Source organism: Aphidius gifuensis, linkage group LG5, assembly GCF_014905175.1.
Source record: "Aphidius gifuensis isolate YNYX2018 linkage group LG5, ASM1490517v1, whole genome shotgun sequence".
Classification (NCBI taxonomy): Eukaryota; Metazoa; Arthropoda; class Insecta; order Hymenoptera; family Braconidae; genus Aphidius; species Aphidius gifuensis.
Window position 1 is genome coordinate 295,819 of NC_057792.1, and position 24,904 is coordinate 320,722.

The 24,904-nt window shown below is 25.4% G+C and overlaps 2 protein-coding genes across 3 annotated transcripts in view; both read left to right on the forward strand.

The window, feature by feature from the left end:
• Window positions 1-18,075, forward strand: part of LOC122856605 (glutamate receptor 1-like) — a 55,587-nt gene extending 37,512 nt beyond the window's left edge. Inside the window, exons 5-20 of one of the 2 annotated variants that reach the window (XM_044158317.1) lie at window positions 8,027-8,159; window positions 9,988-10,108; window positions 10,915-11,079; window positions 11,144-11,359; window positions 12,188-12,295; window positions 12,373-12,483; window positions 12,826-12,946; window positions 13,054-13,148; window positions 13,874-14,097; window positions 14,169-14,369; window positions 15,168-15,366; window positions 15,496-15,740; window positions 15,803-16,046; window positions 16,148-16,222; window positions 16,950-17,004; window positions 17,625-18,075. In XM_044158317.1, the coding sequence (XP_044014252.1) occupies window positions 8,027-8,159; window positions 9,988-10,108; window positions 10,915-11,079; window positions 11,144-11,359; window positions 12,188-12,295; window positions 12,373-12,483; window positions 12,826-12,946; window positions 13,054-13,148; window positions 13,874-14,097; window positions 14,169-14,369; window positions 15,168-15,366; window positions 15,496-15,740; window positions 15,803-16,046; window positions 16,148-16,222; window positions 16,950-16,970 (2,279 nt within the window). In that variant the 3' untranslated portion in view covers window positions 16,971-17,004; window positions 17,625-18,075. The remainder of the gene's footprint in view (window positions 1-8,026; window positions 8,160-9,987; window positions 10,109-10,914; window positions 11,080-11,143; window positions 11,360-12,187; window positions 12,296-12,372; window positions 12,484-12,825; window positions 12,947-13,053; window positions 13,149-13,873; window positions 14,098-14,168; window positions 14,370-15,167; window positions 15,367-15,495; window positions 15,741-15,802; window positions 16,047-16,147; window positions 16,223-16,949; window positions 17,005-17,624) is intronic. The other variant, XM_044158316.1, reaches the window with a different exon arrangement.
• On the forward strand, window positions 2,168-5,992 carry LOC122856606 (facilitated trehalose transporter Tret1-2 homolog). Its single transcript, XM_044158318.1, has 3 exons — window positions 2,168-2,812; window positions 2,883-4,081; window positions 4,156-5,992. Exons 1-3 carry the CDS (start codon window positions 2,770-2,772, stop codon window positions 4,387-4,389), a joined length of 1,476 nt encoding a protein of 491 aa, XP_044014253.1. The 5' UTR covers window positions 2,168-2,769; the 3' UTR covers window positions 4,390-5,992.
• Window positions 18,076-24,904: the final 6,829 nt, after the last annotated feature.

The following is a 24,904-nucleotide window of genomic DNA, read 5'->3' on the forward strand; positions in this document are numbered from 1 at the left end:
TTATTTAAATACATGTTCTTAGTTTCAATGAACAATTAAATGTCTGTTATTTTTTGTCTTTTTGATCATCTGTCTTGTGACGTAATTACTCTTGCATTCCAGTGGCACTCGTCTATGTAATTATTTCGTTCCAGTACAATGCCCTATCATACAAATCCGACAAAAATAAAAAAAATACACAGAGTTGTTTAACACCTGTGTATTTTCCAAGGCTTTTCCGGCTACAAATTTTCATTCAAGGATATTTATTTTTTTTTATTTTCATGCATCTTTATAAACACCGGATTATTTTATATATAAAAAGAAAATGGCATGTTCAAGGTTGTTCAATGACATTCATATACTTTCTGCCTTGTGAGAATATGTGTTGCATAATTTAATTTTTTTTTTTTCTAGAAATTATATCATCAAGATTATTATACTTTTATTAATATCAAAATTATTTTATTTTATCTCGACACTTGATCCCGTTTTGTAATAAATATTTATTTCAATATTCATATTTATGATCAATAATTTATTGCTATAATTTATTCACGTCTTTTAATATTAATTTGTTTTTTTTTAAAAGATTTAAGGATAAATAAAATTAACAACAACAGGACGTTGTTTATTGTGATTTATTTTTAATTATTTTTTATATGAATATAAACGTCATTAAAATTTTTAACTAGAATTTGATGATTTTATATTGCTTGATTTTTCATTTGATATTTGATTGAAAACAGCAATAATTATGAAAAAATTTTATTGGTGGGTGGGTGGGAGAAGCTATTAAATAGTAGTGGGAAATATAAAATTCTAATGGAACTGGTATTTATCATTAACAAATACAACTTAACAATAATCGCATCTTTATAATTTTTTTCATTTATTATTTTGTTCATTAGTCTTTTTAGTTCTTCTCATGTACTGACACGTGTATTCATGTGTTGTATAAAAATTAATTTTCTCATACAATAAAAAAATAAATATACATTTTCATCTGTCACCAGCTCTTTTTTTTTTCTCCCTTTATTTCATCCCCGTTGAATTTTATCGGCTATTAAATTAAAATGAAAATATAAGTTGGAGTAAGTACCATACTTTCAAACTGTAAATTAATAAAAAAAAAAAAAACAAAAAAAAAAAGTGATGTGAATCTTGGTTTTAGTAATATTGTGGAGAATTTTTATGTAGAAAAAATTTTTCTTCTTTTTTATTGAGCAATTTTACATTTATTATCATCATTAAAAAAAAAAAAGAAAAAACAAAACAAGTTTAAAACAATTTTCATAATTTTTTTGTTTCATAATAAAATAATTACATTGTGTATAATAAAAAATTATAATAATAACCAGTTAGTACACATTTGAACGTTTAAATAATTACTAATTATGTTTTCTATTTAAAAAAAATATTTATGATTTGCGTTTACACCTTTTTTAATGCCAATATTCCATTAGTTATTTTCAATTTATTCTTCAATTATTTAAATTCAACTTGGTACATCAAAAAATAAATTAAAAAAAAAAAAACAATTTGCATTCTTCTTTTTCCAATATTCAATTTATTTTTTTATTATAAAAAATAAAATTGATAAAAAAACATTCAAAGAAAAAGTCATAGCAATTATTTGTTTCATTAGTTTTAATCAGTTTGAATTAATGAAAATAAAAATTGACGTGGCAACGTTTCGAGAATTATTTTTTTTATCCAAAAATTACAGATAATCGTTCAAAAAAAATAAAATCAATTGTATTTAAAAATACACATGACATTATTTGATTAAATAATTTAAATAATAAAACTTCCGGTGAAAAGAAAAAAAATTATATTCAATTGACCAAGCTCCATAGAATTCTAAATATTTTTCTAAATTAATTAAATTTTTATACAATAAAATAATAATAAATTTTTAAATAGTATATAACTATGCTATATAGTTGATCATATGCAAGAAGTATATGACATTATTTGATTGAATAATCGTCGGCATATAACTTCCGGTATATAACTTCCGTTATATGGGAAGTTGAAAATTCAACTCAATTTCATCTAATTTAAATATGATAAAAAAAATATTATTTTATTATTTATCATATTTCTAATAAAATTGACAAATACTTTTACATATTATTAATCATTTAAATATTATTAAAAAAAAAAAATAGAAAGCAATATTTTATTATTCAAATAAATAAAAATACAGTTTTAGTAGTTTTAGTGATGTGGTCATGTTAACATTGTACGCATTAGTTGATAACTGTCGTAGTTTTTATTTCAAGAGAGGGACCACAAATATATATATACATGACATAGTGTAGGGAGAATATTCCAAGTGAGTAGACATCAATTGGAGCATTTGATGGACCTAGATGAAGAAGGATAGTTTGACTAAACAGTGGGGCATGCATTTATACATGTTTAATACGTCACAAGGCCAAGTAGATTCGTATCTCATAAACCATATGTGTCAGATAGATGTGTAGTTTATCATACAACATCTAAACTAAGAGATATACTTGATTTAAATTTAGTTTGCATTAACCCTTTGACACATACCTTCATACAACACAAATCATTCATGAAAGTAATAATTATTAGATTAATTAATTAATTTATATTATTATAGATTTTTAATTCTGTGTGTGTCTGTGTGTCATGTTGTTGATTTATCAAAAATTCAAACACTTGATAATAACAAGTGAATTTAAACAAATAAAAATTAACAATTTGTTTATAATTATTTTTATATAGATGATTTTTAAAAATTAAATAATAATAAAAATGAATCGTGAGATTTTTCATCAAATAATTATTGGAATTGTTTGTAAGTATTGTTACTATTATCTATAATTTAAATTTATTTAAAAAAAAAATTTCATATTTAAAATATTTAGGCAATTTATTGATTGTCGATTGTGGCTTGAGTGAAGGATGGCCAACTCCAACAATGACAAAATTTTCAGATGGTAATGATCCAGTTAAATTATCATCAAGTGAAGAAGCACTTGTTATTAATTTAATGTATGTTGGTGTTGGCATGGGTGCACTATCACCAATATTTTTAATGGATAAAATTGGAAGAAAATGGACATTACTTGCAGCAGCATTGCCAAAAATAATAAGTTGGATTGTCATTGGTTTGGCTAAAAATTCACATGCATTATATGCTGGTAGAATAACAGCTGGTATTGGTTGTGGTATTGCATATTCAGTATTACCAATGTACATTGGTGAAGTTAGTACAAAACGTACACGTGGACCATTGGGAACATTGTTATCTGTATTAATTAATATTGGGTTATTAATGATTTATACAATTGGTCTTTATGTCAATCGTTTTCAAATGGCAATGATGGCACTTGTCATACCAGTATTATTTTTCATGACATTCATATGGCTGCCAGAAAGTTCAGTGTATTTAACACGTAAAAAAAATTATAAAAGTGCTGAAAAAAGCTTAAAATGGTCACTTGGAAAGGACAATGTTGATATTGAACTTGATGAAATTAAAAAAATTGTATCAACTCAAGAAAAAGATGATGATAATTATAATAATAATAATAATAATAAAGGTTTTATAAAATCATTTATAAATGCAATGAAAATACCTGGTAATAGACGTTCATTTCGAATTATGTTTATACTTTGTGGTACACTTGGTTTAACTGGCGCAGCACCAATTCTATCATATCAATCAAATATATTTAAACAATCTGGTTTTGGTCTTGGTTCTGATTTTAGTATAATAATAACTGGTTGTACAATTGTCATTGCCGGTACAACTTGTGTATCAATTGTTAAAATTATTGGTAAACGTAAATTATTATTAATTGCAGCACCAATCGCTGTGTTATCATTGGCAATTGTTGCAACATTTTTTACGCTATTAGAGCATGGTGTTAATGTACATAATTTTAATTGGATACCAATTGTATTTGTTGTTATTTATGTATTTGTTGTTGGTCTTGCATTTAATCCAATACCATTGGCATATCTTGGTGAAATATTTTCATTTGAAGTTAAAGTACCAGCTGGTATATGTTCATCTTTATATTATGCTGTATCAACAACAGTAACTGTAAAAATGTATCAGGTAATATTCTGATTTTTATTTTATTCATTTACCATATAGGTATTTTATTATATTTAAATATAATTTTTTTGTAGATACTTGCTGATAATTATGGTACATTTTTTCCATTTTGGATATTTACTGGAATAACATTTATACTTTGGATATTAATTTATCTTTATGTACCTGAAACAGAGGGTAAAAGTTTAGCTGAAATACAAATAATGCTCAATGACATATCAATTAATAATGAAAAATCATCAATGAAATTTAAATCAATTAAAAAAATTATTCCATTGCCAACAACAGTTTATCCAACAATAAATTGATTTATTATATATTTTATATTTTATAAATTACAATTTTATACTCGTTATTTTATAAATAATAATAATAATAATACCAAGTTGAATTTAGATGTATGATATGATAAAAAATACACAAATTGGTTAGTCAGCGTGAGAGAGCAATATACAAATTCTTAATATCAAGACAATCTGATCAAGATTGTCTTTGTAGTAAAGGGAATAGAGCTTCAAGATTAAATTGTATTTACCAAATATTCTCATCTAAACTGAAATCATCATCAGAAATTCCATTTATTTAATCTTGATATATTATTTATATTTTAATATTGCAATCATGCATAAAATTTAAAATAATAATAAATTTATAATCATCTAATTAATTTGTGTTAAAAAAAAAATAATAAAATTGTCATTATTATTTAATATAAATTTAATATATTTAGGCTAAGTGTTGTTGATAATGGTTAATCGATTAATTTGTTGAGTGTATATAATTTATATAACAACCAACCAACAACTTGAATATACATTTTGAACAAAGCCACTTGGATTTACTGACAAAGACAGACAAGCTTTCACAGACACATCAAGATGTCAAGAGTATCATGCTTTAGTCTTGAGATCATCATGATGGAAGTTGCTTCCGTTGTTGATATCAAGATTGATAGGTCACTTGTATCACTTGTACATGCAACAAACATCCACTTATTTATATATATATATATATATTCACATCCATTATCTAAATGATAATAAATGTCTTGCATTATATACAATATATATTGTGTCTACGCAATATTAAATAATAAAATACTTTTAATCAAGTTTTTATATACTAAAATTATCTCGTCACGTTGAATGCATTGATTTTATTATTATTATTATTATTATTAAAAGTAAAGTGATCAAAGTGAATGGATCCAATCAAGTGAAATTACTCTTTGACCTTTTATTTAATTAAAATTGGTTCTTCAAAATAATTCAATCATTAAATGGTCTGGCTGATTGACAGTATTTTATTTGATATAATATAGCATCGAATTTTTCAAGTACTCTCTATTAATTTTAGTTTAAATTTTGCATTGATGAGAGAGTTGTTGCAGTAGTATATTGATTTCTTTGAATTAAATTATTGGATTTTGTTTTTATTTTTTTGAAAAGTTGGTCAAATCGTATCAACGCGTATTTAAATAATGAGTGATCATATACATGTGCTGTTGTATACTTGTAATAATATAACAACAACATCGTTGAGATTTTTTTTATTCTCTTACGGGTATTTCTTGCACTCGAGACAGTTACAAGAGTAATGTTAGTACACAACAAGGTATAACTTGAATGTGAAAAGATATTTGCAAGGGTCCAGGTTTATGAGACTACTTGTATATGATAATGAGTGTTTGAATATGATTTTATTTTTTACAGTAACTTGTTGAAATTCAAACAGCTCTTGAATCTTTATTGTTTATATTTTTTTTTATGGCCAAGTTAATTGAAAATTACAGTCTAGATATTTTACTTTTATTGAATATGTTATATGAGATCGTGTATAATCTTTTGAGTGTTTTTAAATAATAAATAAATTTTATATTTCTATTAAAAATAAATTTACAACATCAACAAAGTTACAATCAATGTTTACAATAATGAATTCAAATGATTTGCATCCATCAGTAGTAATTGAACTGGCGCACATGATAATTATGTACGCTACCACGAATTGCATTTATATACCAACAGTCTGAAACGCCCATGTGATTTTACTATGGCACATTGATGTTCAACGATCACAAGCAAAAACATGCCAAAAATTTCTAATTTATAATTCCATTTAATTTTCAAAATTTATTTAATATTTTCATTTTCATATTAATAATAACTATTTTTATTTATGCAATAAATATTTCTTTTTATTTTTACGACTTTACTTTATTTTGTTGTTTATTGTAAAAATATATAGATGGAACACAACAGCTGCCACCATTGGACATTCTTTTCCATAAAGATCTTTATCACGTGCGGACATTTACGTCAACGAGCTACAATATGATTGATTTTTATTATAAAATATTGAATGACACATGTAACTCTTTTTTTTTTTCTTCATATATTTTCTTATAAATCAATTTAATACAAATTAAAAGCACTTTTTCAAAACTTTTTTAAAACTTGTATAAAATATGTCATCAAAATGAAATTAAAGTTGTCTTGAATCTCGATATGTCAACATGATAGGCGTATGACTTTAACAACTCGATAAATTCTTGTTTCTGTCATTTGCCAAGTCCTATATGTTACATTCTAAAATTCTATATTCATCTGCATAAAGTTTAGCAAACTTTTCATCAACCTGTAACTCTAAGTAATCAAAATTTACCAAACACAAATCTATGTTAAGAAAATACGGTTTACCTAATTTTCAAGTCTTTCAAACCTCAAAAACATCTGTCATATAATTATACAGAGTGTTCACTTATTTTAAATTACAATTATTATTGGTTTATATGATAATATTATTAACTTGTTCATATGTGTCTCGTGTTGAAAAGTTTTATAAATTTCCCAAGAGTTTTTTAAAACTCAAGCGTGGCCTAGCTGTTAAATTTATTTTTTTATTTTTTGTTTGTTGAATTGCTTGTATGTGTAGATTTTTGAAAAAGCCAGTAGTCATGTACAGTACGTGATACTCGCTAAAGTGTAGTAAAACATAAAAAAATATTTTCTTTTTTTTTTTTTCGTTTTATTCATGTAAACCATACCATGTGTACATGTAACTTTGGTCTAATTTACCTGGTCATCAGGATCACACAGCAGGCTTGCAAAAATAAAAAAAAATGAAAAAAAAAAAAGTTTAAAATAAAATACCCTCTGGGCATAACAAACTCAAGCACAGACACAAGGGATTTGCCACATTTCACCACACTCTCTCATATCACTTTGACTATTTTTTATATTTAAAGAAAATTTACGTAACTAAATTTTTAAAACTTTTTCATATTTTACAATATTTTTTTATTTTCTAAAAGTTTAAATAATTTTTCTATATTAAAAAATATAAATGATAAATTCAAAGGACGTTTTTAAAGTAAGTCTTAATATTTGAAAAAGGAGAGAGGCCATTTGCTAATTTAAAATTACATTTACAAAAATAAATAATATATTTATTTATAAAAGTTATTTTAAAATTGAAAATATACATATAATAGAAATGTCAAAGACTTTTTTTTGAAGTAATCCTTTTGCTACGTGAAAGTGTTTCTTTTTTTTTTTCATTTTATTTCAAAGTGTTGGATATTTGACACTTCTAATGCGACTTTAACAAGACTCAAATGCAAAGAGACTCTTCTATTCGTTGACTGCATACATGAAAAGCTTGTACAGATATAGTAAAAATATTCAAGGTTTCATTCTTATTCTTCTCTTCTTTTTCTTATCTTGTTTTATTTTTTGTTTTCATTATATAGAGTTTCAAATAGTTAAACTTTAAAATTGTTAAAATTTCTGATGAATGAAGAGAACAAGTCTTCAAGTTCAATTAATTTAAACTTTCATTGAGCTTTACAACAATAAAAATATATATATTTTTTTTTCTTTCATATAAAAAACAATATTCTTTTACTTTAACCTTTGTTTTATGAAATTAAATTATTTGTTACAGGATTACTGAGACTCCAACAAATTTATCAAGACTTACATCCAGGAAATGAATCATTTCGTGTTGAAACTGTCAAGAGAATACAAAATATATCTGATGCCATTGATTTTCTTCACACATTAGAAAAGCTAAGCCGGTAAGATTTTTCTTCTCAGTTTAATTAAATTATATACATGAATTGAATAACCTTCCTTTGACATAAAAACATCATATACAGGTATATATAATTAAAAATGTAGCACATAATAATAATAATGAATATCAAATTAGTTAATTAAATTAAATATTAGTCATGTAAGGTAATTAACAAGTGGATTAAAATGTAGTATCAAAAGGAACAACAACAACAACGACAACATCAACAAACACGCGACAGAGATAAATTAATATTTTAAGATAAATTTACAAAATTACAAGTTGTGTAGTTGAAGTTTCATCAAGAGAAACTCCAATGTAAATCGCCACAACATCGGTCATGTCTCTCATAGAGTCATGATTCACCTTCGTCTGAACTATTACGAAAACATATTGTCGGAAAACTCAGACATCTGACAGTAGGAAATTAAGACCATCTCACTGTTTGTATAATCACATCAAAATTTTGTAATTTAGTCGCACATTTATATACCAACTTTATTCTCTACATCATTCATATATGTTTCTTGAATTTTAACAACCAACTAAAATTTATTTTGTTTTACCTAAATTAAAAATCAATATATTTTTTCCCATTTATTTTTCGTTTTAATCAAAAAATAATAATTACAAAAAATATTTAACCTTTGAGCTTTTTTTTACAGATAATTCTTTTTTTTTATTTTTAGTATTCAGTTGAAAAAAAAATTCTAATATTCAAATAATAGCCCAATATTGAACAAAAATATATTGCAAAATATTTTTTGTATTTTTTTTTTTTTTCCATTGAAAATTACGTGAAAAAATTTGATTAAAAATATTTCATCAATTACCTGAGGCAATTTGATCAAACAAAAGCAATACGAATTTTTAAATAAATTTTTTTTTGTGTGTTAAACAAATGGAAAAAAAAAAAAACTAAAAATAATTTGAAAGGTTTTATATATATATTATGGTGTGGGGGATATGTGGTATAAGTATAGTGGTTCAATTCAACTGGAATATAACTTTGATCGTTATACAACAAGCCTGAAATTTGATAGGACTAAACTGCATACAGTATAAGCAAGCAACGTCTAGGAAGGCCTTTAAACAGTCAGTTATACTTGGCAACGAGTAAAGTTGTAACTTTGAGGGTAGCCAATTTAGAAAGGGATACTATGAAACATATATATACTCCGGTGAAAACCCTTACTTTTATAATTGTTGCATGTGTATGTATGCAACAAAAGCAACAGCTTCAAAATAATATACAAATATAATTTTAAACTTTTATATAAACAATTGTAAAAAAAACTACAAAATTAAGACATAAAAATATTTTTTATTTTAATGTTTGACACTTGAATTAACATAAATTTTAATATTTTCCAAGTAAAAGATGAAAAAAAATATATAAAACTTCAATTAGAGTAAAAAAAAACATAATTGAGTTGAATCCGTGAAGAATGAAACTGCCCACTGACTGATACGATTACCACTGTAATTGAAATTAACAAGAACGGTTCTGCATGCACTCTGAATTAGTATGCATATATAGATATTTATCAACGTTATTCAATGTTTATCCAACTGATTCTATAACCATGCACAATAAAAGAAAAAAAAAAACAATCGAATTAAATTAATACAAAGTTGTTTGTAGTGCTTAATTTATTTTACAATTTAAAATAATTTTTATGTACCGCAGTACCGTTGGCTTACTAACAAAATGGCCTAATTGTCATTTGAAATTAAATTAATATAACAGCTTATTATGAAAAAATATATATTGGACACTTTTATTGTTGTTTTAAAATTTGAGAAAATAATTAAATGTTTATTTGCAGATGGAGTAATAAATATATTGTGCTGGATTGTCCAACTGACATGGCCAAGGACATTGTCGTCAGTCATGTTCGAGATGTTGGACTGGGAAGAAGAACTTACCATTACCTTCTGAGTGGACTGGTAAATAGATTCATCTTATTTTTTAAATTATAAAAACACATTTGTTAATTTATTTATTCAAATTAACCAGGGTAAAGTGTATTTCAAATGAAACACTTGATTTAATTATATTCATTTTTTTATAATTTTATTTAAAGAAAAAATTAATTTACAAATAATATTTATTCATTTATATACACAAGTAAATAACCAATTTATCTTTATTTTTCTTCTTTTTTTTGCTGGTAAATTATTATTTAAAATGTGTACACAAAATTTATTGGAGAATCAGTAATTTACAAAATACATATATACCAGTTGAAACTTTGATATAAAAATATTTGTACAATCTACAAAATTTGTACATGAAAATAATTCTTGGTAAATATTGAAACTAGCCTGAAGCAATCTTTTGAATTTTATATAATAATCTACTCCACGACAAAAAATAGTTGGAATAAAAAAAAAAAATGAAAAAAATGTCTCGAGGCGTCAATTTCGATCGATATTTAAACCAGTCATGTTTATCATTGTATGTTTTTTCTCTCCCTCGTTCGATACCCATCGACATTAATGATATAATAGTGTTATCAAGATTGGATTTGTGGTGGTGGCTACCCTTTGAGCTCTGCTGGTGGGGTAAAATCAACGCTTCACAGTATACACCCCCAGGGAGTAACTTCATTTCCTGACAGAAATAGGTGCCCGATTACGCCCAACTTTATTAGTCAACCAAACATTCATGTTATGTTGAAAATAAAATCATAAAAAATATCTCGAATAAATATACATTTTATTTATATTTATATATTTTTCAATTTAATCAGATAATGGACGATCGATGGGAAAGTGAAGTGATTGAGTATGGTGCCATCAATATAACTGGATATCGAATTGTTGATTCAAGCCGTCGTACTGTCAAAGAATTTTTGGAAGGTTGGCGTAGACAAGATTCCGTTGCATTGCCTGGTGCTGGACGTGATTCAATATCAGTTAGTACATTTAATTTATTCTATAATTTAATAAATTTTAATTTATTTTATTTTTGATACACAGGCACAAGCAGCATTGATGTATGATGCAGTACTTGTACTTGTCGAGGCATTTAATAAATTTTTAAAGAAAAAAATTGATCGTAATAATCCAAAAAGACCAGGTGTACCTGGAAGCAGTCAACCAGTTAATGTATCTCGTCCACTCGATTGCAATATCAACAATGGCTGGGTAACACCCTGGGAACACGGTGATAAAATATCAAAATTTCTCAGAAAGGTAATAATAAATAAAAATGATAAATTCAATATCCTATAAATTGAATGGCCAAAAAAATATATATAAAATAAAAATTTGTTGCACTCGTTAATTTGGGATAGTGTTATTTTTACCAGATGTTACCATTGCCGGTACAGTGTCTTATTCACTACGTGGATTATTATTTATTTTATTTTATTTTTTGTTCAATTTTAGTTGTATATATACCACCACTTTGACCAATAACGAGCATGACCACTTGCTCAACTAGGATATATATTGTGGTTCATCTGTGGAAACACCAATTCCCATATAGAATATTATTTTTTTTTCATACATTTATCTGATCATCAATTTTATAATAACAATTATAATTTATATGTTTTTTTTATCTAAATGTAAATTGAGAGTAAAAACAAGTTTAAGAGAATTTTTTTGAGATAAAAAATTACTTGACTTTTTAGTTTATTGGCTCAAGGCCCACAAGGAGTAATAAGAGAGATCCTCAGAAGCCAAATAGTCGTTGTTTTTTTTTTTTTCATTTTTTTTGTTTCTTTTTTGTAAAAGAAACGCGCACGTTGTTTCGCAGACCTTTTCTCTGTGTGTCTGGTGCTGACAGTAATTGGCATTTCTTCTGCCAGCGAGAAAATTCTTTTTTCTTTCTCTCTCTCTTGTATAATACGAGTGAATTTGTTGAGACTCAAGTATATATATACATATATAAAGACATTTGTAGCCTTTGTATACAATTGTTTTTCTTATAAAAATACTCTGACAATTCCAGAAATATTTGATATGTTTTTCTTAATTTATTATTATTATTACTATTGTTTTTTTATTTTTTTGCAGGCTGAGATTGAAGGACTCACTGGTCAAATACGATTTAACAATGACAGTAGAAGACAAAATTATACGCTTCATGTTGTTGAAATGACTGTTAACAGTGCTATGGTTAAAGTGAGATTTTTTTTTTTATTTTTAATAATTTGATTAATTGGTTGAATAAATATTTGTGTGTGTTTGAATATGGACAGGTAGCTGAATGGACAGATGAGTCAGGATTTCAGGCAATTTCAGCAAAATATGTACGTCTACCAAGTCAGGAAATCGAAAGAAATAAAACGTATATCGTAACGACCATAGTGGTAAGTCAAACGACGAAAAATGGTTTGAAACGACGATCTACAAAACGAGTTCATAAATATTTATGATCAAACCCTCTTCTTTTAAAGTTTTTTTTTATTTTTTTTTTCCTTCTTCTTCTCTCCACAAACTCCCACCGGATTTTCCACTTTACTTATTTTTCATACTTTGCTATATATATATATTTTTTCTTCTACTGGCTTTTTTTTTTTAATTTTTTTTTATTCGTATATATTGATTCAGAAATGGCAGTGTACATGAATAAATGATTTTATTCCATGTACAATTCAAGAAATAATGAAAAGTTAAGAAAATATTTTTTTATTTTTTTGTATTTAATATAGGAAGAGCCTTATATCATGCTTAAAAAATTGGAAACTGGAAAAGTTCTTGTTGGAAATGACAGGTTTGAAGGCTACTGCAAAGACTTGGCTGATTTGATAGCACAAAAACTTGGAATTAAATGTACGTTATTATCCTGTTATTTGTATTTATATTTATTTATTTATTTATTTATTTATATTTTGTATGTAGAATAATATTATCCGCATGCATTTTAATTTATTTTATAGACGAGTTAAAAATTGTTGACGATGGAAAATATGGCTCGGAAAATCCGGATGTGCCTGGTGGATGGGATGGAATTGCTGGTGAACTTATTCGAAATGTAATAACTACTATTAATAAATATATAACACATAACAATGATTGATTGAATTAAATATTTTTTTTTACGATGAGAAAAAATTCTCCAAGGCTTTGGAGTTAATGCTTAAATCTAGAAAGAGGTTTATTATTGATCGATTGGTTTTCCTTTTTTTTTTTTTTTCTATTTTATTCCCCACGAAACCATCAACGGAAAAGAACAGGAAAATAAAAAAAAAAAAAAGATATTTCATTTCCTGCAGTCAGTCTATCATCAAGTCAAAAGTTTTAAAATAATTATTTGCTAGAAAAATTTTTTATAAATTGAATATTTATATTTAAAAATTATTAAAATCAAAAATATATAAATTTAACCAAGATAAACTTGTAAATTAGCTGTTAAATAAAATTTATTGAATAATAATTGAGGTAAATTTAAAAGTTTTGATAAAGAGAATAGTGAATTAGATGATGTACCAAAGTTTGATTAAATTTTAAAGCCTTGGTTTATTAATATTCCATATCACATTGGCATTATTTCCAAATAATTACATTGGAGTTTACGTGTGGTTACCTGGTGTGTGTGTGTATATGGCTATTCATGTTATACACATATCTAAAAGCTTATGAGATTATTGAGCCACAACATGAGATATCTTGACATAAATATTGAGCAACCAGATTGTTGTCATCATGTTTAATTTATAAACATGTCTCCTGACAGTTGTCTGTATTGTTTGATTATAGGAAGCAGATGTTGCTATTGCACCAATGACAATAACATCTGAGCGTGAACGAGTCATTGATTTTAGCAAGCCATTCATGTCACTTGGAATAAGTATCATGATTAAAAAACCAGTTAAACAAAAACCTGGTGTATTTAGTTTTCTTAATCCTTTAAGTAAAGAAATTTGGGTTTGTGTTATATTTTCATACATTGGTGTATCCATTGTACTGTTTATTGTCTCGAGGTAATTACTCTTTTTTCTTTATCATAAATGTAACTTGAAATTTGAATTTATTTATTTATTTTTACATTTAGATTTTCACCGTATGAATGGAGAGTGATACAACCGAGTGGTGTAATTGATCAGGCAAGAGGTGATTCAATGCAACATCCACACTCTGGACCTGGATCACTTCATGCACCAAATCCCTGTATGGCTAATGATTTCAGTATCCTCAATAGTATGTGGTTTTCTTTGGGAGCTTTTATGCAACAAGGCTGTGATATTTCACCAAGGTAAATATTTATTTTTTTCATCATCATCATCATTATTATACTAGTTGTATAAAATATAAAATCTTTTCAAACTGTACTTAAAATTCATTGAGTTTTTCAATAATAAAAATTGAGCTAAAAGTTGAGGAAGGCAATTACTGGATTTACTCTCAAAGCACCATCATAAGTAGCACAAAAAAAAAAATGAAAAATAAAATCTCATTTGCTTGTTAAGCCAATATTATTTAAAGTTAAAAAAAAAAAAATAAGGAAATAAGGGTTAAATATATTATTTTTATTTTTATAAAATTTAATTGTATATAATTATTTATAAAACAAAAAAAAAGTATCATATCGTTGACACAAATTTTGTGATTTATAAGATGAAAAAAAAAAAAAAGTAAAATAAAAGGGGGTAAAAAGTGTGACCGAGGGGATCATTATGTCAGAGGCTTGGACTTGGCACGGCTCAATTAATTTACATTTAGGTGACAGGTTTGCTCTCTTTTTCTCTCTCTTTCTCGCTGGCCTTTTTTGATTAATAGCCTGAATATTCTCAGTTGGTGATATGAATTGTAAATTCCAATGGTAGACAGTGCCTCATAACTTTTGTAAATGCAATGCAAATTTATGTTATTAAAAACTCTACTAAATATATATAGATATATTTTTTTTTCTTTGTAAAAACACGCATGAGATGATTTTACAATATAAAATAAAAATATTTTAATTTTTCATTATACAAGATAAAAATAATATTCAAATAAAATAAAATAAATAATAAAATAACTTTTGAATAATTTGAATTTTTTTTTCTAGATCAATATCAGGTCGAATTGTGGGAAGTGTCTGGTGGTTTTTTACTCTCATAATAATATCATCGTATACAGCAAATTTAGCTGCATTTTTAACAGTCGAAAGAATGGTTGTGCCAATAAATTCACCAGAAGAACTTGCATCACAAACTGAAGTTCAATATGGTACACTTCATCACGGTTCCACATGGGATTTTTTCCGAGTCAGTTGAATTCATTTCACATATATTCCATTTAATTTATTTCTCTAGTGTATTAAATATTATATGTAAAATAAAAAGCATCAATTTTTTAAAAATATCCTATATTATTATTTATGTTTTTTTTTACAGAAATCACAAATAAGTTTATACAGTAAAATGTGGGAATTTATGAATTCAAGAAAACATGTTTTTGTCAATACATATGATGAAGGAATACGAAGGGTGAGACAGAGCAAGGGAAAATATGCATTATTAATTGAAAGTCCTAAAAATGAGTACATAAATGAGAGAGAACCTTGTGATACAATGAAAGTTGGTAGAAATCTTGATGCAAAAGGATTTGGTGTTGCAACACCAATAGGATCACCTTTAAGGTATATTTTATATTTTTATTTAAATTATTGACATAATAAATAAATAAAATTATTACTTTTAGGGATAAAATTAATTTAGCAGTGCTATCATTAAAAGAAAGTGGTGAATTGACAAAACTAGTTAATAGATGGTGGTATGATAGAACAGAGTGTCGACATGGTGATAAACAAGATGCAAGAAATGAATTGTCATTGAGTAATGTTGCTGGAATTTTTTATATACTAATAAGTGGCCTACTGTTGGCACTTGCTGTTGCACTGTTAGAATTTTGTTACAAATCACACACTGAAGCAACAAGAGCAAAAGTAAATACATATATTTCAATAAAAATTTATCAGGATAATTATTTCAATTATCAATTTAATTATTACATTTAATTTATTAATTTTTAAATATATTTAATTAGATACCATTGTCGGATGCAATGAAAGCAAAAGCCAGACTAACTATTGGAGGTGGTCGAGACTTCGACAATGGACGGGTAAGATATAATTATAATTTAATTTAATTTTGTATAAAAATAAATTCAAGATTTATTATAGACATGATAAAAAAAAAAAAAAAGAAAGCTATTATATGAAAAAAAAAAAAAAAAAAAGAAAATAAATAGTGCAATTGGCGGTCATTGATCTGGGTACTTAATTTTTAAGCTCTGACTGGTTAACCGTTCCAGTTCAACTCGTAGAATTTAATAGGCTATCTCATAAAAGGATGAGGTGTCGGACAACACATCATCGGCCATTCGAGGAACGGCCAAGTACGATTTCAACTTTTATTTAACAAAAATAAAATTAAAAATAATATATACTCATTAAAAAAAAAAAAAATATGATATTCCAACAATTAATCATCGAACCGAGTACGTGTCATTAGACCTCTCGCTTGGCATGTTATTAGCGGCATTGATAATTTATTCATATGGCTAATACATATATTATTTCTATAAATATATAATACTAAAACAACAACAACAACAACAACACGACACAAACACAATATTAATTGGCAACCTAATTGCATTAAGGCTAATTATTTTTTAGCAAGAGCTGAATTGGGCGCAGCTTCATCTTTTTTTTTTTTTTTTTAGAATTATAATTGAATAACATTGTTATTATTATTATTTTCCAATTTATATTTGTTATTGACATTTTAGCTGATATTATTATTTTTTATAATTTTTGCGGTTATTATTTTTAATTCTTCTTTAGTGGTACGGACTGCAGAGCTAGACGGAGGATGCATGCGCCTTTTCCGGGACCACATGTGAGTACTCGCAGTCTGTTTATTTTAGTTTTTTTATTTTTTTATTCAAACATAATTTTAAAAATACATAGGTATATGTTTCATATTATTCTAGAACGTGATTATTTTATTTTTTTTTTTTCTATTTAGTTTGTAAATTTGTATATTATGAATAATGCATGTACTTAATTTTGTTTAGCTGGAGCTTTATTATATTCATTCTTTTTTTTTTTTTTTTCATTTTTGTTTGTGCACTTTAATTTGATGTAATTAGAATTTTCACATACTCGCATGAAACAATGAAACACTATTTTCAACAAGCCATTAAACTATGCTACAATACTATTTTTTGGAAAAATGACGCGTGTTCGATACTTTGTTATTATATGGAAATAATAATAAAAAAGTAATAAAAAAATGTTCATTCATAAATCATAGGTAATTGAGTAATCATCTTCAATCATAATCATTGTGTGAATAATATTTTTTCACCTCACAATCTTGCCACATTATTCATCGAATATTATTATTAAAAAAAAAATAAATTTGCACATATGATAATTTTTATAAAATATAAATAATGATCTATTAAATCAAATTGTCAAATATAAATTTTAAAATATTTTTTTTTCCATTTACAGTATTACGCACCAGCGAATGCGATTGGGAGTGTGGAAGGAGATCCACCACACAGCAACACCCACACTCAGGTTTAAGTCCTTGGTACAGAGCCGCAAGTGATGATACATCTGATCCATCACCATCAATATCACTGCCAACACCACCACCACCACCAAAATCTTTACCACCACCAGCACCACCAGCTCGTTCAGCAAGAAGAAGTGTTACATTTGCTATAACACCACCAAAATCTCCAAAATCACCTGCAACACCAACAACACCAAAATCACCTTGGGTTCTTAAAAGAAAATCAACAATAACAACATTAAATATGGCTGTACCATGGACACCAGCAACACCCAGTCATTGGGGCAATCGTAAAGCTGAATATGTTACGTAATATTAATTTTTTTTTTTATTTTTTTTTTATTTAGAAATCAAATAAACAAATTTATTTTTTTCTTTTTTATCTCTGTGAAATTATTTTAATGAATAATAATAATTATTCAAAATAATTTCCAACATCAAGAAGAAAAAAATTAAATATGTTTATAAATTATTGTAAATAATTAAATGCAATATTTGAAAATCAAAATTTAAAATTAGTTATAATGTGGTCCTGAAAATGGTGCATGTAAAATCAATAGAAAAAAAAAAAAAAATCATCTACAATAATAATTGCTGATTTGTATATCAATAGAAAAAAAAAAAAAAAATATGAATTGAATATAGCGTAAATAACAAGTGGACAATGATTGAATTTAAAAAAAAAAAAAATACTAGTCAAGTGATTAAAATTGTTAATCAAATTTTAAATGAATACAAAATTATACGTAATTTAAATTTAATGATGAGAATGTGATGAGTGTATGAAATTAAAGTGAATAGGATGAAATGATTTTAATATTAATTAATGTGAATGGTAATGATGATGATGATGAATTATAAATAATTATTTATATAAAATCATTTAAATAATTCGATAATAACAAACTAAAAGAAAAACACTTGATGTTTATTAAAGTTGCTAACTTATCGACATGGAATAAAACTTGTTTCGATTGACGATAATATTATCACAAGATACCCTGTGTTGATAAAACCCAATGATAAAAAATATTCAAGTACTCTATATTGTCATATCTAAATATAAACAATCGCAAAAAAGTCAAATTTTAATTATTATTATTATTAATTTTAAGTGTTTTTATTTTAATTAATTATTGGACAAAATAATGTGCCAATGAATAATCAAAACTTGAATTTAAAATAAAAAAATATATTGAATATTAAACGTGAGAAACAATTCTAATTGTTATGTATATATAGTAATAAATTTAATAATTAATAATAATTTTAATTGAATATAATAAATAAATAAATAAAAAATGTTTAAATTTGAAAAATAAGATAATAATTGTCTTATGATTCGTCGTGATAAATTTTTAAAACTGCCAATTGTTTTAAACTTTTCTTTTTTGCTAATGAAAAATGAAAATTGAATTTTAATTTATTATTAATAAACTAATTATATAATTATAAATTTAATCAAGTAAATTAATAATATATAAATAACAAAAAAAAAAATGTAAAACTTTAAAAATTTTTTACTATCATGTTGTCGTTTTTTTCTGTCATGATAATATTGTTAATAATTAATAGAAAAAAAACGAAATTTAATTTTTTATCATTATTTTGTTTTAAATTACCTTCCTATTTTTAATTTATTAATTTCTTAAGAAAAAAAACTATTTCTCTTGTCAATTTATAATAAAAATAAAAATACTTGTTTTTCACTTGTGTTATATGAAATATTGGTGTCAAATTGTTTTTATTTATTCGTATATAAATATCAAACAAATAAATAAACTGTAAAATTATTGTTAAACAAAAAAAAAAAAACGCAGTATAAATATAAAAATTGTTTATTTAATTTAATATCTATTATTTATTACAAAAATATTCACGATTTCATTCAAAAAAAAAAACAACTTTGAATATAAAAAAAGGAATTAAATCAAATATGCAGATGAATTATTGAATTTATTTTAACGTAAATATTTAATTGATACCATAAAAATAAATATAAATGAAAAAAATAAAATAAATGAATTTTTTTTCATCCCCCTTGTTGAGAATAATCGATAAATTTTCAGAACACAGAGATGGAAAAAGTTTTTTTGTTAAAATAAAAATAGCTGCGTGTTCATGATGAGAACATGGCTCATCTCGTGCAGAAATTGTTACATGACATATGGTCACACCGATTGGCCTGAATTGATGCTAAATAAAATGAAAATAAAAAAAACTACCCCTCGTAATTTTCGTGTTTTCAAAATACATAATAAATACATATGCCCCTTGTCTATCAATTAAATTGACGATTTTAATCAACAGATTATTTGATAATATATTTTTCCAAAATTATTTTAAATTGTATATGAAGAGAGCTTGCAGATTTTATAGGGCCCTCGCGGTTAACATTGTTATTAAATAAGCTTCATTATGTGCTGCCATTACATAAATGGGTGGAATGATGAAAACAGACTAAAGCTTCTATCTCTGTAGCACCCATTCACCATCAGCTTTTCGTTTGTTAATGTATTATTATATCTATAAACTAAATGGGTCACGCAAACTTGATGTATTTGGATTACGTGTGGGGCCTCTTTATGTCTGGTAAATGCATATTATATTTATCCAGTTGAATATTATATTTTACATCACTACATTTATTTCAATATAAATATATTATTCACTTGTTTAACTTTTTTTTTATTATATTCTTTATAACTAAATGAAAAATTTTTTATTTTTATTATTTTTCCATATATGAAATATTCAAAATTAAATAAATCAAAATTTTATGTGGCTATTTAAAAATATTGCAAATGCTGTAAAGAGCTTTAACGACATATTGAGTAAATGGATTTATATTTAGTTTAATATTAATTTGTTTTGTATAATAAAATAATTTTTAATATTTTTCATTAATATTTGACAAGGGTATAGCTAAAATTTATATATAAAAATTTTTAAAAAAATTGGCAAAGTTTTTAGTTTTAATATTTATTTAATAGGTGTAAGTGAAAATCATGATGTTAAATGTACCAGTTTGTGGATCGGCTTTACTCTCTCCATCGTCAATGTCAAAGTGAAAAAATAGAAAAAATATTCAGTAGGATATATCTAGACTATTGAATAAACCATTAAATGACACACTGCAATGCGGGGCAAACTTGAAATGCATTTTTATTTATTTTTTTTTTTCTCACCAAGCCAACAAAACGTTTTGTAACTCACTCATTGCTTAAAATTTACTTGAAATTAATTTCTTTATTCATCACAGTGGCATGTAAAATCTTGTGTGGTTTTACATAAAATCCTTGTTGATTTATTTATCAACATTTTCAAATTCATGCTACCATGTAAAAATAACAAACAAAAATAAAAAAATGCAAATATATACAAAAAAGCCATTACTTGATTTTTGTTTTGTTTATCTATTGAGGTGATCCTTATTTTATTTATTTGTGTTTCACTGTTTTATCTGTAATATAGTAAAGGTCAACCGGGGAAAAGCGTGAAAGGCATTATCTAGAGGAAAAACCTTTAGTTGAAATTTGCCATATAGTTTTGTTGGGTCGCCAATATTTCGATATATCCATAAAATAGAAAATAAAAATAAATTACAAACCAACTTTAATAAAACTACTATAGAAAGGGTCAAGATTATTTTATTTATTTATTTATTTTTTTTCATCTTGACTTATTTATTTATTTGAATCGTCAAAAAAACAAATAGAAACCAAAGTAGTACTTTTTTATGCTATATATTGATGCAATGATGAAAATAACAAGAGACTGAATAAGTGAGTGAAATGTTTCCTGATATTTATTATAAATTATATTTGGGGTAAAGTTTAATAGTACATAGTGCTTTTAATGATATCGAGCGAAGCAACGATTCTGCAGTTCAGTGATTAATGAACTGAGTTTCCTGTCCAGCCAAAATCAAATGGCTCATAATCCTTTCTCTCGACCCCTCATATATATATATGTATATACACACTCGTATATACTCACTCAACTAAACACACACCGTCACATCATCATACCAAAATATTATCATGCTAATTACCCCACCTCAAAAATCAATAATACACGAGCTACAAATTTGTTATTTTATTTTATTTTTTTTATTTTTTTTATAATCAAGTAAATAATTATTTTATAATTGTATTATCATCATGATTATTAACATTAATATTTCGAGTCTCTAGAGTCAATTTAATATCGAAAAAAATATTAATAAAAAATTAAAAGCTTGTATGTATAGTAGAAAATTTTGTATTTGAAATATAAAAATAATATAAATCATTGAATTTTGTGAATTATTGTTTTATTTTTTTATTATTGAAAATAAAATTAAATTTTTGATTTAAAATTTATTTCAAATTTACGTTTTATATAGAGCACGCAATTTTAACTTACGACAATAGGATTTCCGTAATATCAGAAATTCTGAATTTATAATTTATTTTTTTCTATTTATCTTGTCTTGCAGGTTTTTTTATTTTATTTTATTTTTAACAAGGAATGTAACGAACGGTTCACAAGATAGTAAGGTATCATCCACAATTTCAATTCATTTTGTCTGTGTGTGTATGTGTGTTTGTAAAGTCGAGGAAATGATGTATATACACTGGAGATCACGAGAGAATGATGAATGGATTCGACGTAAAGTAAGAAAATCTTACCCCACTGGCCAAAAAGGAAATAGAGCGTGATTCTGTATTTTTTGGACGGCTTACTAATAAAAAATCTTCAAAAAAAAATAAATATTTAAAAAAAAAAACCCCCCACACACATTAATTGTAAAGAGATAGGTTTTTTTTATTTGAGTTAAATTTCAAGAAAAAAAATATGACAATAGGCAATAAATTCGAAAAAAAATAACGTCATGCACCGAATCTTTAAACTTCCAAGTCAACTTTTCAGTTGCTGTCCACATACACCACTTGATAACTGAGTTAAATAAAAAAATAAAAAATAAAAATAACAAAAGATATGAAGAAAGATAGAGTTAAAGCTCTAGATTGTTGCGAACTTTGAATTCAAAGTTATAACTTTTCTTAACGCTTCCGGCTTTGTAACAGAGTTTTGACTAAACAAAAAAAAAGAAATAATATGAATATAAAAATCATCCTAACTTTTTGTATCAATTATTAAAATTAAGTTTCGCAAAATATTTTAGTTTAAAGTTTAAATCAATACTAAAAATATAAAATAATTTACAATAATTTTGATATATAGATTAATTATTAAAATTTGAATTTATCTAATGTTATGATTTTGCAATTTTATATGATATCGAAATAACAGTTTAAATCAAGTTAGTTTTTAAAAAAAATTCTATTTGAAAAATGTCAAGTACCACTGGGCAAATAAAAAAAAAGATAGTAAAAAATTTATAGTGATGCAGTGACAATGAGAGGTAAAAATAAATCGAGTTGGGAATTGAGCTTAGAAAAAAAATTATACAATCGTTTTTTAACATAGCTTTTCATTTCAAGCGTTTTGTAAATCCCAGTTGCATAAAGAAAAAAAAAAAAGGAGAAAAAAAATAACCCCATAGTGAAAAAATTGTCTTGATAAAAACATGACTTTTTGAATCAAGAAAAAAATAGCCAGTGAATAAGAAAAAATAATAAAAAATACCCGTAGAATTTTCAATTCTCGTTGATAGCTATCCCTTGGTACTTGACTACATCCTCACGGGGATTTTCTTTATATTCCTTTTTTTTTTTTTTTTCCTTTCTTTCTTTCTTTTAACTTTTTATTTTTACATTTTCAACACTCATCACCTCGACAATATACAGAAAACTCTCATGGCCTTAACCAGGTATATTTTCCGGTGAGTACATTTTCATTGAAACAATATATAAATTATTCAAATAAATATGACAAAGAAATTCGGTCAAGTTTTCAGAGAATCCCAGGACACTCAAATAAAACAATATATATATTGATAAATTGTAAATAGAACAATTAAAATATTTTCCAGATGATACTCTAAAATTAAATATATATTTTTTAACGATATTTAAATTTTCAAATATTAAAATACAAAAAGAATCATTGAGATAAAAATGAGATGAGAAAAAAAAAAATAAAAGTAATCAAAACACAATGACCATGACATTCAGTTCTATTTTCTTTTTTTTTTTCATCAGTAGAGCAATAAAAATAAAAATAATAATACGAGACTTTGTCGAGCAAGAAATACCATCTCTTGCAAGCTCGCTGATGTCAAATTTCTTCTTAATTTGTATCATTATTTCACCCACATAAATTTTAAGACTTGCGCATATTGCTTGTTTATATATTATTTAACAAAACAGTGTGAGAATGAGCAAGTTAAATGACAACAAGTCGAATAGAGATGCTGCTAGATGGAGCAACTCTGTATTGCAAAAAAATATTTCATAGAGAAAAAAAGAGAAAAGGATTTTTAGTGGTAAAACATAATAATAAAAAAAAAAAAAAGAGGGTGAAAAAAAAATAATAAAATGATACTCTATATATACACCAATATAGACCAATGTATATGGAGTAAAATGATTCTAAATATAGACAGGGTTGCCAGGTTGCAGAAACAGCCGCCGCCCCTTTGAGCACTGGGCGACGTATTATAGCCTCGGCAAGGTCGCGTCATTGATCGTTGTGACGCGCCCAGTGACGTCATTGCCTGACCTAACATTGCCTAACACTACTGACTTGGACCATCGCCTGGTAAATATATACACATCTATATCTATCTGGTGCCCTCTACATGACGTTGTTTTTATTATGTTTTTAATATTTATTTTTATACTCTTACATTATTACTGCTGCTGGTGTTTAATTTGAAAACATATAAAAAGAAAAAATAAATAATGATTACAAAGATAGATAAATAATTTAATTTTGATTGAATTTATTTTTCTATTAATGAAATCTTTATAAGGTATATATGTATTTTCATGAAATGGATTATGGTTTTATTAAATGTTTGCGTAAGCATTGAAAGTGATTAAAGTTGAATGTTAATGAAAATGGAATATTTGAATGGAAGAAAATGCAAACAGTGAGATTATTCTTCTGGAAAGTCACTGTGTATTAGGGGTAGTTGTGCATAAAGTCGCACGAATATATAATATATTAATTGTTATTTTTTTTCTTTGAAAAATAATTAGTTGTTTTACAAAAATTTATCACAAAAAATTATTTGTTTTTTTTTTTTTTTTTGTGGATAAAT

Excerpts from the sequence above, each read along its gene's own strand:
- LOC122856606 (XM_044158318.1), top strand. The coding sequence starts at position 2,770 with ATGAATCGTGAGATTTTTCATCAAATAATTATTGGAATTGTTT. Across the intron at positions 2,813-2,882 it reads AATAATTATTGGAATTGTTT|GCAATTTATTGATTGTCGAT; the intron begins GTAAGTATTGTT and ends TAAAATATTTAG. Across the intron at positions 4,082-4,155 it reads TAACTGTAAAAATGTATCAG|ATACTTGCTGATAATTATGG; the intron begins GTAATATTCTGA and ends ATTTTTTTGTAG.